Genomic DNA, 15858 nt, shown 5'->3' on the forward strand with positions numbered 1-15858 from the left:
TAGCGCTGAACTAAATTCAAGTCTTTTTTTTGCCTTATAGCACTGGGTTCCCTAGTTTAAATCTCGGTCAGCACACTATCTGCATGTTATGTCTGTGCTTTAAAGGATTTCCTCCTACACCCCTAAGACATGCTGGTAGGCTCCTGTCTAAATTGACCCTTGTATGTGTAATGCATGTGAGATGGGGACCTTGGATTGTAAACTCCTTGAGGGCAGGGACTGATGTGAATGTACAATATTTGTGAAGTGCTGCATGGATGGTTGGGGCTTTAAGACCTGTGATATTACTTTCAAATTTTAAATGCCTTTGGTGTGAGCACTGACGGGTAATATACATAACATGAATGAAGTATGTTGATGCCCTTTTAGGGCCGATTCATGTGGTATTGAAAATACACCTAAAATGCTGTGTTTAGATACATACAGCATATAGTTTTGGATGCATTTGAATGCAGCACTATAGGAACCAATGGGGCTGTAAATACAACTTAATTTACAAATGAAAATGTTCACTGTGTACAAAAAAAGTACGACCTGCATAAAGGCATTAGAACAATTGTACATCTCTAAACGCATGTACTTTAGGTGCGTTTGTATACAAGAACCTGCATTCCGTGCAGAAAATACACATGTGCCCATAAGAATGAAGCTTAAGGCTCTGTTTCCGTTACTGCGAGTTGTGCGATTTGACACATGTGAAGTCGCATGTCAAGTCAAAATCCATGTATTTCAAGACTCCAAAAGTCTTTGTACTACTTTGCTACTTCGTTGCGACTTGTTCTCCCATGGTTCCCACCAGTCGCATGACATTACATCAAAAATCGCACTGCAAAGTCTTTGGGGTTGTACTAGGGGAAACGGAGCCTAAAAGAGTTAGTTCATTGTGTGCCTTGCAGTTCCCATCCCCAGTCTTGGTGGTACAATCCTAGTAAAGCATTTTTTCTGGTCGCTGGGTCATTGTTTGACCTGAAAATAACATTGGGCTACCACAAATTCTCTGAACTGTGTTGTGAAGATTGTTGCATCCAACAGTGAAGGGATAGTTTACATTCTCTTTGTAAATGACAGTAATCACACCCTGATGCACATTGTAGCACCCATCCATTCACCAGGCAGGGAGCAGTGAAATGCAGTTTAGTAATCTGTCCCTGGCAGGGGGTTCACACGCTGCTGCTAAGGAGCAAGCTAGTGAGAGAAGTGTGACTAAAGTGTGTGTCATCCATCCCATTCCATTCTCCAGTCCCAGTATAGGGGGTGCACTGAGGGTCACCCTGTACCTTCAGACCAAGCTGTACTTCTGTCACTCTGCCTGGACCTCTGGAGGGAATGACTGTAGTGCAAATCATTTCACATTCCTCTGAACACTTAAAGAAAGGCTTCATTGTTTAGCTATTGAGAGGGTAAAACATAATGGGGTAAGAATTTGTCTTTGTATTACATTAGTGGTCTGCATGCAGTGGAAGCTGTAAGATCTCTGAGACTACTGAAAACGTAGCCTATCCATTCCTGTCACACAGCAGGCATGTCAGAATACCCTCTGCCAAGCTCTACACCAGGGATCCTCAAACTACGGCCCTCCAGCTGTTGCGGAACTACACATCCCATGAAGCATTGTAAAACTGCCATTCATAGACATGACTAGGCATGATTGGAATTGTAGTTCCTGAACAACTGGAGGGCCATAGTTTGAAGACCCCTGCTCTACACCATCCTCGGTTATGATTGTCGTGCTTAATCATTACTCAATCCAAAATAAAGAAATAAAGAGCACAATAAAAGATTCAGTAAAATAACAAAACCATGACTGCAAAGGGCACTGTTATTGCTAGGGGCACTGTAATGTAAAGTAGCACAGTGATATAAAGGGTACTGCACTGTGAAAGGGCACTGAAACCATTACAGTGCCCCTTCACAGTGTAGTCCGCTGCCCCCCCCCCCCCCGTCGCACAATCGATCGCCCCACGCTTGCCCCATCCATGCTTTCTGAGTCGTGCATGGATTACGGGGGCAGCGCACCTTATGACAGGCCGCCACTGATGCCGTCCCCTTTTTTTTTTTACTGTACTTCTTTACAGTACAGTCCTCCTTTACATCAGTGCCCTTTTACAGTACAGCTCTACATCACAATGCCCTTTTACAGGACAGCTCTACATCGCAGTTCCCTTTTACAGTACAGCCCTACATTGCAGTGCCCCTTTAGTGTACAGCCCCCTTTACATCGCAGTGCCCCTTTACAGTAGATACCCCAGTACAGTACAGCCTCCGTTACATCACCGCGCCCCTTTAATATACAGCCCCCTTTACATGGCAGTGCCCCTTTACAATACAACCCCCTTTTCATCGCAGTGCCCCTTTACAGTACCGCCCCCTTTTCATCGCAGTGCCCCTTTACAGTACCGCCCCCTTTACATCGCAGCGCCCCTTTACAAAAAAAAAAGTGCATTCATTTTTTTTTTTTTTTTAAGAAGGAACTTCTCCTTTTTAATGCTGCTTTTAGCCTCTCTTCATGTGTTTGCATAGATGGAAATGGCGTTTCTGCTCACAAATTTGTTGAGCCATTTGCATGCGTTTGCTCGTCGCATAGGGCGAGCCCATTTACTTGGATGGGCTGCCCTACGCATTGTCACCCGAAAAGAATCTCCAGTTTTCTTTTCGCGCAAAGAGCTTTGTACGATTTTTGAAAGGCACAGTTTGCTGCAATTGTGTGACAATCACGGCACAGCAGTCATATCATATTTGTGTTCACGCAATTCGGTATTGCGGGCAGAATTACAGCCTTAAGAATAGTAGACAGCAGGTATAGGAGCACTGATTTATAGGCGCTTGCAGTCTGATGGAGATTGTAAATGGTTTAAATACTATGGGGTAGATTCACGTAGAATGGAGTATGTTTGTGCGGGCGTAACGTATCCTTTTTACGTTACGCCTCCGCAACTTTTACAGGCAAGTGCCGTATTCTCAAAAGAAAGTTGCGGCGGCGTAGCGTAAATAGGCCGGCGTAAGCCCGCCTAATTCATATTGTGAAAAGGTGGGCGTGTGTTATGTAAATTAACCCTGACCCGACGTGATTGATGTTTTTCACGAACGGCGCATGCGCTGTCCGTGGAATTTCCCAGTGTGCCTTGCTCCAAAGTACGCCGCAAGGACGTATTGGTTTCTACGTAAACGTAAATGACGTCAAGTCCCATTCACGGACGACTTATGCAAACAACATAAATTTTTTAAATTTCGTCGCGGGAACGACGGCCATACTTCACATTGGTACGCCGCATATACGCCTCATATAGCAGGGGTAACTTTACGCCGGGAAAAGCCTAACGTAAACGGCGTAACTGTACTGCGTCGGCCGGGCGTACGTTCGTGAATTCGCGTATCTAGCCGATTTACATAGTCTAGGCGTAAATCAGCGTACACGCCCCTAGCGGCCAGCGTAAATATGCAGTTACGATCCAACGGCGTAAGAGACTTACGCCGGTCGGATCTAATAGAAATCTATGCGTAACTGATTCTATGAATCAGGCGCATAGATACGACCGGCCAGACTCAGAGATACGCCGTCGTACTTTGTTACATGTCAGTCCTTTATCAATAAAGGAAATACTAAAATGATACATGAGCTTATATAGAATCGGCATTGCTAGAATCTATAAGAAAGGGCAGACAGATAACCTAAGATTGCTGCCTTTAAATGCATACAAGGATAATGATGCACATCTAGCCTGTATTCTATGTAAATTTCTCTGGTGTCCTGATTCCTCTATTAGCCTGCTGTAGATGATTGATGGATGTGATTGATGTCGCTATTGATTTAAGAGGTGAAGCTGTTCTGTCAACACTGCTAACAGTTTGCCTGTCTTGTTGCTTCCTTCTGCAGGTCAGTGATGTCATCCCGGTGGGCGGAGCTTGGGAACTCCCTTGAAACATTGAAGCATCGAGTTTCAGTATGAACATTAGCACCAAGGAATTCCGCAGCACAGGACGAGCTTTTCCATTGACTGCAATCCCCTGTCTGGATTACAAAGCCTCCAGAAGCTGGGATTTCTTCCTCTCCTGACCGGTGGATAAATCCTTTAATTCTTCTACATTTTTCTCCATCACTTCTCCATCTGGTGTGCTTCTCGCCCTGGTTGTGGACAGTCGGTGGGCACCACCATGTGTCATGTTATAGTAACATGCCGCTCTATGCTATGGACCATCCTGAGCATTGTAGTTGCCTTTGGAGAACTGATCGCTTTTATGAGCGAGGACTGGCTGATTGGTAAAGCAAAGAATGGCGACGTTGATAATAGGAATGGATGGCCGCAGGAGCCCTACCGCCCAACGCTGGGCATTTATGGACGTTGTATTAAAATGCCTCAAGGGCAGTATTTCCGGAGAGACCCCCTGTGCGGTCCCTATGCTGAACATTTCAATGAGATAGCTAGTGGCTTCTGGCAGGCTACCGCTATCTTCCTAGCAGTGGGCATCTCCATCCTTTGTATAGTAGCTTTTGTATCTGTCTTTACCATGTGCGTACAAAGTGTGATGAAGAAGAGCATATTCAATGTCTGCGGGCTACTGCAAGGAATAGCAGGTGGGTACTCAAGGGGGTAACATCTCCCATTTTATTGGCATTTACAGGTAGGTTGATGCAATGGCTTACTCCGACACAGATGTCATACCTGTTGAATTTTTTTCTGGATCTTTTTGTTCTGTCCAGGTGCAAAGTCCAGTAACTGACGCATTGCATTTGCTCTGTGCTAATGATCGCTGCTATCTGGTTCTCATAGGTTATCTTTGCTGCTTTAGAAAAGATGTAGCAACACTTTGAAAAATTTATGTTCAGGATATTAGATGGCGGTTGGACATCTAAACATTATCTACACGTCAAAAGTTCCACCCCCTCTCCTGTCTTGGACACACTTCTGTATTTTACGTGCCATACATTTTAGAAAATATAGCCAGGATAACTGAGGAATATTGTGCCTCATACCAGAGCAATCAAACTAATTCATAGGTTATGAACACAGACCTTCACCCTTATCTTCAACATTGCCTAAAGTTATTTGGGCTCCCTTAATTGAGAGAATCAAAAATGTTTGTTTTTTGGGAAATACTTTTTAACTTTGCCGTCCCTGTGCTTTGCCTAGGTGAGAATGAAGTTGGCTGTACTGGACACGCATGCATAGAATTTACCATGCTTACATCCCACATATTTACACCTAGCTGTCTAGAAATAATTATTTGATTTACATGTCACCAATTCAATGGTATTTACATTGCCAGTGCTATTTCAATGTGTAGTCCAAATGGTTTTCGCTATGGGTGTGCATGTGTGGGATTGGTAATGCTTATCTTGTTTCTATGGCAATGTGCAAACCTAATCCTGCTAGAGCAGTGGTCTCCAAGCTGTGATCCAGGGGCTGGATCTCTTTGCATGCCGTTATCCAGCCATTGGGGCACTATTCCTTCCACTGATATTAACAATGGGGCATGATTCCTGCCACTGATGGGACACTATTCCTTCCACTGACACTGATGATGGGACACTATTCCTTCCACTGACACTGATGATGGGACACTATTCCTTCCACTGAAACTGATGATGGGACACTATTCCTTCCTCTGACACTGATGATGGGACACTATTCCTTCCACTGACACTGATGATGGGACACTATTCCTTCTACTGACACTGATGGGACACTATTCCTTCCACTGACACTGATGATGGGACACTATTCCTTCCACTGACACTGATGATGGGACACTATTCCTTCCACTAACACTGATGATGGGACACTATTCCTTCCACTAACACTGATGATGGGACACTATTCCTTCCACTGACACTGATGATGGGACACTATTCCTTCCACTGACACCGAGGATGGGACACTATTCCTTCCAATGACACTGATGGGACACTATTCCTTCCACTGACACTGATGGGACACTATTCCTTCCGCTGACACTGATGATGGGACACTATTCCTTCCACTAACACTGATGATGGGACACTATTCCTTCCACTGACACTGATGATGGGACACTATTCCTTCCACTGACACTGATGATGGGACACTATTCCTTCCAATGACACTGATGGGACACTATTCCTTCCACTGACACTGATGATGGGACACTATTCCTTCCGCTGACACTGATGATGGGACACTATTCCTTCCGCTGACACTGATGATGGGACACTATTCCTTCCGCTGACACTGATGATGGGACACTATTCCGTCCGCTGACACTGATGATGGGACACTATTCCTTCCGCTGACACTGATGATGGGACACTATTCCTTCCGCTGACACTGATGATGGGACACTATTCCTTCCGCTGACACTGATGATGGGACACTATTCCTTCCGCTGACACCGATGATGGGACACTATTCCTTCCGCTGACACCGATGAAGGGACACTTTTCCTCCCGCTGACACCGATGATGGGACACTTTTCCTTTCGCTGACACCGATGATGGGACACTTTCCTCCCGCTGACACCGATGATGGGACACTTTCCTCCCGCTGACACCGATGATGGGACACTTTGCTCCCTCTGACACCGATGATGGGACACTTTGCTCCCTCTGACACCGATGATGGGACACTTTGCTCCCTCTGACACCGATGATGGGACACTTTGCTCCCTCTGACACCGATGATGGGACACTTTGCTCCCGCTGACACAGATGATGGGGCACTATTCCTTCCACTGATACAGATGATGGGGCACTATTCCTTCCACTGACACAGATGATGGGGTATTGTTAGACATCAGGACATTTTCTGTTCCCACTTCACATTCCAGCCCCTCTAAAGCTTGAAAGAAATTAAAACTAGCTCGTTGTTTAGAAATTTTGGAGACCCCTGTGCTAGAGTTTGTTTGTGTGTGTGTGTGTGTGTGTGTGTGTGTGTGTGCACATATGCTGCATTGGCATGGCTGGGTTACACACAATGGCAGTGTGCAGGAGTCAAGGGGCTCGCAATGTTATACAAAATGTAAGCCTACGTGAAAAAATGTTTATTTACAGTTAACATTTTATAAATTAAATTTTTAACCTTTTTTTCAGTTTTTAAGAGTTTGGTGAAGTTCCTTGTTTTTAAATGGTTGTTTAACTCCCAAATTATTGTTTTTCCATGCAATCATATTCTAACTCCCGTTAAACATTTTTGGACATAAAGCTTCTACTTTTATATATAAACATTTTGATCTTGTCATTTAGCGGGAATTCTAATCCCATCAGTTTAGGTCGTCTTCCTGGTTGTCACATATCGCTAATTTCTAAATTGTGTAATAATAATAATCTACCCACCGAAAGTGCATGTTTGGCACCTAGTTTTCAGTTGGCACTAAGGGTGAGCTCAGGTGTGCTCGCAACCCACACATGCTGAGCTCGCCAGGAAGTCGGCACAGCTCTAATCGCAGGCAGTGAGACATTTTTCCGATTCGTGGCTGCAGAGATCGAGAAATGTCTCACTGCCTGCGATTTAGCGCCGTGCCAACTTCCTGACGGGCTCTGCATGTGCTGGTTGCGAACACGCCTGAGCTCACTCTTAGTTAGTGGATTTTTTGTTATCTCAAGCTGGCCATACATTATTATTATTATTATTATTATTATTATTATTATTATTATACAGGATTTATATATCGCCAACAGTTTTACAAAGCGCTTTACAATATAAAAGGGAGACAATACAGTTATAATACAAGAGAATTAAGTGGGCCGTGCTCAGAGGAACTTACAATCTAATAGACAGAAGTTCAGCAAGGAACGACTGAATTTCGATTTATGCATGGGCAGGCTGGTTGTACACAAGTCTACCCTTCAACTTGTTCGAAAACTTTCGATCAGCGCCGCCACCTATAGCCGGTGGTGTTGATTGGTGCATTCTGACAGCGGGGAAGGCTCAGAAGAGGGATTCCCCCTTCCACATAGAGTATTTGCATAGGGGAATCAAGACATTTTCTTTTGTTCAACCAGGGGGTTAAGTGAAAGAAAATGACTCATGTCTGGCCAGCTTTAGACTTAGCCGGGGATTTTAATGGCTGCGATTGCTGCACTGTGTCAAATACAGTTTAGAGCTGTCAAACATCAGATAATCCCATTCCGAGAAGTTACTTTCTGACAGCTGTGACAGCGAGACAAGCAGAACCTCCAGCACATGTCCTATCCCCCCCAGTGATTTCATGGTACAGACGTTGCTGCAGGCAGTATAATATGTTCAGTATCGCACATCTCTGGCTGTGAATTGTGCTGCTTCATAGCACAGCAGCCACTCGTGGTTCCGACCTTTGTAGCAGGGTTGTGTCTTTGAGTCATATCAGCTAGGAAGAGAAGGTGAGCATTACGATACCTCCAATGTCTCAAAGGTTAGCTTGTTTATTGCATAGCGACAGTTGCTGCGTGAGAAGGACGTGTCAATATTTGCAGCTGGTAATCTCATCAGACTTCTTCTGATTGACTCACTCACAGCTGGGTTTACCATTCAGAGGTCCCGTCTGCAGCTGTGTGACTCCCATCTCTCCGAGCATCACTAGGCCTACACTATGTAATACAAGACCCCTTTATATACAATCTCTACATTCCCTCTTCATTTATTCTCTCCTTTTTTGTATGCATAAAGGGATTTAAACCATAAATACACATCATATTACAGTCAGTGGCAAACCAATGATTTTCTTCTGATCCTGTAACCTCTGGCCGAATACTTCTCATGTATACCCTTCATGTTATATAATATTGCTGAATTGGCCATGTTTTGAGCAAGCCATAGATCAGTGATGGCGAACCTTGGCACCCCAGATGTTTTAGAACTACATTTCCCATGCTCTACCCTGCAGAGGGCATGAGCATTGTGGGAAATGTAGTTCCAAAGCTTTTGGGGTGCCAAGGGGTGCTATCACTGCTATAGATAATGCAATTTTCTTTCCCCCCCCCCCCCCAAAAGTTTGCAGGGAGGCAAACCACTTGATTCCAGTTCAGTGCTGATGGGGGAATCCCTCCTGCGGCACTATTTTGTGTTCTGCCAGCAAGTAGCCTTTCCTGTCGGCAGAATACGATGGGGTCGATTTGCTAAAACTGCAGAGTGCAAAATCTGATGCAGCTGTGCATGGTAACCAAATGGGTTCTAACTTCAGCTTGTTCAATTAAGGCTTCATTTCTATGGACGTTTTTACAGCCACTTTTCTGAGCGTTTTTTGCAGCTTAAAAACAGCTCTCCATGTTAGTCTATGGCCTCATGCCCACCATGACGTTTTTGAGCTGTAGATGGCTGAGCCGTTTTTAAGCTGCAAAAAAAACCAGGACCAGTGTGTTCTGAAGCTCCAGCTTTAGAGCTGTAAAAACGCCAGATGTTAAAAAATGCTCAAAAACGTCAAACGTGCAAAAACGCTACCGCAGCGTTTTTGGGCTCCAGCTAAAAAAAAAATGCTTTTTTTTTAAAACAAATAAACATGGACAGGCGTTTTTAAGCTGTAAAAAAAGGCTAAACAAAGTGGCTGTAAAAACGTCCATGGAAATGAAGCCTAAGCTTAAACAAAAAAAAAAAAACAAGCTGATTGGTTTCTGTGCAGCGCTGCACCAGATTTTACACTTTCCAGTTTTAGTTAATCAACCCCAATGATTACTGTTGTCGCTGGCAAGTAAGCACATGCAAAAAAATCTGACAGGCTGGTTGTACTGAAGTCGATGGAGGGATCAACCTCAGTACAACCATTCTGCCCATACATGGATCGAATCTCGGCCAGTCCCTGCTGAATTGGCCGAGATTGGATCCATCTATGGCTGGGCTTTAGGGAAACCCTGTCTGGGGACACGTCACTTTCATGCAGAGCTCTGTGTGCAGATACTATTCCAAATTTTCAGGTGTGTGGAATAGCATGTCCCCCACTGGCCTGACAACCCCAATGTCATTGTGGTGTCCTGCTGGGACTAGGGGTCAGTGGGAGGAACCACAGCAGACAGCTAGGGGACATGCTAATTGACACACCAGAGGAGTCATTTATGCTGGCCATGCACTATATGAAAAATCGGTCGAAATTCGGTCGTTCAGACAGTTCGTCCGTTTTTCGAACAGTTAATGGGCACAAAATCGATAATCGTCGGGACGTTTTTGAGCCGAAAAAACGAAGGACAAGTTTGGAACTTTTGTTCGGACGATTTTTCGGAGAGTGTATGGCCAGCATTAGTATCCGCACATAGCTCTGCAAGACAATAAAGGTTTATTTTCCAAATATGCCAATTGCTTGGCAGTCCTTTGGCTTCAGTCCTGTGCCTCGTAAAGTTAGAAGACCTAGAACAGTTATGTAGTAAGTAAAGTCTGCTCTGACCTGTGAACATGATGGTCAATCTAACACAGGAGTATCCAACCTGTGGCCCAAGACGGCTATGAATGCATCCCAACACAAAAAATCGTAAACTTTTTTTTTTAAATCGTAAAAAATTTGGATTTGTATTTCATCTTTTGGTGAAAATTGTATTTCTTTTGGTGAACACGTGCGGCTGGAAAAAAGATTGACTGTGTCTCTTTACTAAAGTGTGGCCTAAGACAATAACTCTTCACCTTTTTGACCTTCCTGGGCCACATTGGAAGGACACCTCTGCTCTAGGGCAGTAAACTAGCATTTTAAGAGTGAAATTGGCAGACTTTTTTTTCTCTATTAAAGGGATTGTAAAGGTTTGTTTTTTTAAATGGGTTCCTTTATTGTGGTTGTAAAGCCAACCACACAACTTGCACCTACAGGTGAGCCTAGATTAAGGCTTACCTGTAGGTGCAAGAAATATCTCCATAAAGGGAAAAACAATTGTTTTCCCTAAATAGCTTCCTTTACCTTAGTGCAGTCCTCCTTCACTTATCTAATCCTTCCATTTTGCTTTTAAATGTCCTTATTTCTTCTGAGAATCCTCACTTCCTGTTCTGTCTGTAACTACACACAGTAATGCAAGGCTTTCATCCCTGGTGTGGAGTGTCGTGCTCGCCCCCTCCCTTGGACCACAGCAGAGTCGGGACGCCCTCTACGTTGCAGATAGAGAAAGGAGCTGTGTGTTAGTGGGCGTCCTGACTTTCTGCCCACCCATGGTGGAAGGAAAGAAAATCAAATCTATGGGCTGCTTTAAACCAACTATAGACTGTTTTGAATCTCAACCAGTTCAGCAGGGGCCGTCAACCAGTTCAGCTGCTAGCAATACTCACTATGGCCCGGATTCACAGACAGCGGCGCACATTTATGCCGCCGTAGCGTATCTCCTGTATGCTACGCCGACGCAGCGCAGAGAGTCAAGCATGGAATTCACAGAGCACTTGCTCCCAAAACTGTGCTGGGTTTCCTAGGCGTAAGCCGGCGTAGGTGGAAGTGAGCCATGCAAATGAGACATGACCCCGTGCAAATTATGGGCCGAGCGCCAGACCGATACGTATAACGAACGGCGCATGCGCCGTCCCGTGGACGCATCCCAGTGCGCATGCTCGCAAACCCATCGGAACAACTGCCTAAGATACGCCGGATCACTGCCTACGGCGTGAACGTAACCTACGCCTAGTCATATTCACGTCCAACGTAAAATGCGCCGGCCTGTATTCCTTGGTGCAGCCCTTTGCATGTCTGCTGCCGGGTTACACCTCCTTTATGGGGCTTAACTTTACGCCGGACGTACAACTTAGGCGCACCACTCGTAGCCTGCGTCGGCCGCACGTACGTTCATGAATCGGCGTATCTTCCTCATTTGCATATTTGAATAGAAAATCAATGGGAGCGCCACATATGGCCCACTCTACGCCAGCGTAGGCAAGTTACGTCGGTGGAATGAAGCCTGTTTTTAGGCGTATCTTAGTTTGTGGGTACGGCGCACAGATACGACGGCGCATATTTGCACTTACGCGGCGTATCTGAAGAAACGTCAGCGCAAGTGCTTTGTGAATCCGGGCCTATGTGTTCTCCCAGCAGTCAGGAATTAAGCGATTTTTCTTTCCAGCAACCTTTTATTGCAGGAAAGAAAACGTAACCATCTATGGCTGGCTTTAGTGAAGTAGTTCTACAAAACTACAAAAAAAGCCATAGAAAACCATGTTTAGAAGAAGTTGCAGTTGTATATTAAGTAAGCATGCTTTTGGGTGTGAAGGCCAACAATCAATGCTGCCCGAGTGGCTGTTTGATCTGCAGACAGGTGCCACCAGGCAGCTGAAAGACAACAAGAGGAGGAAATGAGATCTGCTGTGGGCTGCTTGTTGACGGACAGGTTTGAGGGATAACAGCTCTGTTCTATTCTAGGTTTAAATGGCTTCAAATGCATACCAGTGAAAATTCATATCAGGGGGACGCTTGCTTCACAGTCCTTACCACATGTCACAGGCTAATAAGATTATGTCCACAAATGAGCAGGCTTTGACATTACATAGCTGCGAAGAGACAGTTAACAGGCAGCCACTTTGTCTCCCAACCAATTTTCCCCTTTGGGTAAGTTAATTGGAGAGGCTTTGCTGGTTTATGGTGCTCACATGTTGTTGACATGCTTTGTACAGTTCAGGATGACAAAGTGGAATATAACAGATGCTGCTGTGCGAAACGTATCCTGGAATTCCGCCATTTACATCTTCTGCAAATCTGTATTGGTCTTGAAGCAGGGAGCCTGCTGCAATAAATCAATCAACAAATCTTTACAAACTTTTACATACATGCTGCTTAGTCTGCACATTGGAGCATGGAAATCTAGGCGCTGTGGCTGTAGAAGAAACCAATTCACGGACCTTTGCAGTAGGGTTGTCCCGATACCACTTTTTTAAGTACCGATACTTTTTTTCAAGTATTCGCCGATACCGGATACCGATACTTTTTTTAATGTCATGTGACAGATTTGCTTCCAAATTGTGTTTTTTAATTTCAGTTTTTTTTTTTCCAAATATGTATAATTTTTTTTATTATGGATTTTTTATTCCATAAAATGAAACCTTACAATAAATGACAAAAGCAGCTCGCCCCCCCCCCCCCCGGTCGGCGGACTACATGCCAACGCACCCTCCCCCTTATCATAACGGCATTCCTCAGGTCGGGAGACAGAGGACTGGGCAGCAATCATCACAGCAGGTGTGTGCAGCCGCGTCACATCATCAGTGTGACAGGCACAGGCTGAGCTGAGTCTCGCCTCGCTGGCGGCTGGCTCAGTAGGGGAGGTGAGCGGAGGAAGAAGAAGAGGGATAGACATATACGCGACGGCGCTGGACGTGTCTGCAAAAAAAATAAAAAATCCTCAACGCCTCTGATGCCTGTGTATAATCCTCAGACGGCAGCCATCCAGTGTTCAAAAGCCGCGCCGCCTCCTCCTCCTCCTCGTCCGTGATAGGGGAACTCAGTTTCCCAGCAGTGTTAGTGTTCCGCCTATCAGGGACACCCTCTCATCCTAGTCCATGGGATGAGGATGAGAGGGTGTTCGTGATAGGCAGAACACTGACTCACTTGCTGGGGGTGTTCCCCCTATCACAGAGGAGGAGGCGTGGCTTTTATACACTGGATGGCTGCCGTCTGAGGATTATACACGGACACAGGCATTACACACTGCCTGCCTCTCTCTCTCCCAGGTATCGGATCAAGCATCGGGAGGATTTGCACGAGTACAAGTACTCGCGCAAATGCTCTGTATTGGTACCGATACTAGTATCGGTATCGGGACAACCCTACTTTGCAGCTTTTTTTATAGCCAGTGCTTCAATTATGTTCACTATCTTGGAATTTACCTGTTCTCTTTCAAAACAAGTAAGTTTTCTGAGGATGCTTAACACTTTTTTGCTTTCCTACATGGCCAGGCATTGTAACCCCACAATGGGAGATGATCACTTGCCATGTTTTAGCCCAGAGGTCTCCAAAATGCGGCCCGAGGGCGGGATGTGGTCCTTTGCCTGCCTTTACCCGGCCCTTGGGGCACTATTCCTCCCACTGATACAAGACACTACTCTGCCATCTGACACCAAAAATAGAGCACCATTCCTCCCACCGACACAAATAATGAGGGCTCTAGTCTTCCCTAGGATACCAACAATGGGGCACTATTCCTTCCCTCCAATACCAAATGTGGTGATGTTTACTCCCACTGATGCTAAGACAATTTCTACTCCTGCTGGCCACAATCCGGCCCTCCTAAAGTCTGAAGGACAATAAACTGGCCCTTTGTTTAAAATGTTTGGAGATCCTTGTTTTAGCCTAACCTGGAAAGGTCTCTCCTACCCAATCCTTTATTGGCCTACACTAAACGCATGTTGCAAGATATGGACCTCCTATCAATGAGCTGGACAACTACAACCACTGTTCTCCATGGATAGTCCACAGACAGGCAATATTTGTCAGATGTATATATTTGTTTGGAACATAAGCTGTGCGCTGCCACACCAGGCTGTTCTCTGAATGCACAAAGGAGGAGAAACTCTTACCAAGCAATCATCCGATTTTAGTGGCCATGGTTTTTCCGCTAGGACAATTGAGACCTCATGACTTGTCTCAGTACGCAAGACATGTCAGAATTATTAATATGGGTTGATGGACGTAAAAAGTATACGGTTTCACCTGGAGCATTACATTAAGCTTTGCTTTACTGTTCAATGACCACTACAAACAAGGGCAACCATGCAGGACAGAGTTCAGTAACTTTTAGCAACCATATAGAATTAATTTTCTGTAGCTAGACTAACGAATTGGGGAAGCCCCAGTGGGTTTATGACTAGTGGTGGCAACTCCATTTTTCCTCTAAACCTTCTATATACGAGTCTTGCTATTTCTACAGGCAGGAGATCTAGATAGGAGTCCTAATGAATGAGTCGGGACAACTCTCTGCTTTGATCTGGGAATATCACAGTTGCTTATCTGCCTCCTGTGCAATTGCTGGAGGTGATTTCCTGATGCTGGGAAGCTCTGTGTGCTTTCTCAGATTTGACTAGGTTTGTCGGATGTTTGACCTCTGGGCAATGAAGAAATCGGAGAGTCGTCATTAGCAAGCTCTGACTTGCACACTGACACATTTTCATGGAGCATTCACAGATGTATCAGTGACGTAGCTGCAGAATAAACTGAATAATTGTGAAAGAGCCAACATTCTTCTAAACTTGTGTTGATGTGGTTGAGTATAGTAAGAGTTTGCCAGCGACACAATCAAGTTGTCATTCTCTATATATTCTATCCAAATCTCCAGTGATCCGCTCCAGGTATTGGAACAGAGATGCCAGCAGATTGATGAATGTGTTAATTAAAAATAATGTAAAAACAATACGTTGGCCAAAATATTGTACATTTAGAAGGCAAGGAGGTCCATGATTCATGTAATGCATACGCTTGGCTTCTCCTGCAGAACAACTTATTCAAAATGCATTCATGTGCAAGCAATAACTACTAGTGCATATTCCAGTGGCAGCTGGGGCTCTATTTTTTGGGGGCGGGCGGCAAACCAAACGCACCCCCCCCCCCCCCGTTCGGTCGGTTGGTTGATAAAATCCCCCCTGCCCTGTGCTCGGTCGGTCACTACTGTCACACAACTGGGTGTGAGCAAATTCACCCCGAGCCCACCCTTTTTGAAGTCGATTAGAGCCTTCAAAAAAGTCCCCCATTGAAATCCATCCATGCATCCAGCACCCTGCATTTAGATTAGGGGCCGGACTCATGGATCAGTAGGACGGCGCCCCTAATGGAGCGGCCGCCAATGTCGCAGTCACTGAAACACTGTGATAGGTGCGTTACTACCATATATTGTCTCTAGGTGTTCCAGGAGTCAAGTAATGGGTGTCATTTAGACATGTGTGATTTGGTTCATTGATATTCGTTTTTCATCTTCGGACATAACCCTTATCTGAGCATGCAGGCCAGAAAAGGAGGGAGATGAGCGAGCGC

The 15858-nt window shown here is 45.1% G+C and overlaps 1 protein-coding gene across 1 annotated transcript in view; it reads left to right on the top strand.

Moving 5' to 3' along the window:
- Positions 1 to 15858, top strand: part of LHFPL2 (LHFPL tetraspan subfamily member 2) — a 149053-nt gene that overhangs the window by 112609 nt on the left and 20586 nt on the right. The window contains exon 3 of the mRNA XM_040340763.1: positions 3875 to 4573. Within this exon, the coding sequence (XP_040196697.1) occupies positions 4153 to 4573 (421 nt within the window). The 5' untranslated portion in view covers positions 3875 to 4152. The remainder of the gene's footprint in view (positions 1 to 3874; positions 4574 to 15858) is intronic.

Source organism: Rana temporaria, chromosome 1 (assembly GCF_905171775.1).
Source record: "Rana temporaria chromosome 1, aRanTem1.1, whole genome shotgun sequence".
Classification (NCBI taxonomy): Eukaryota; Metazoa; Chordata; class Amphibia; order Anura; family Ranidae; genus Rana; species Rana temporaria.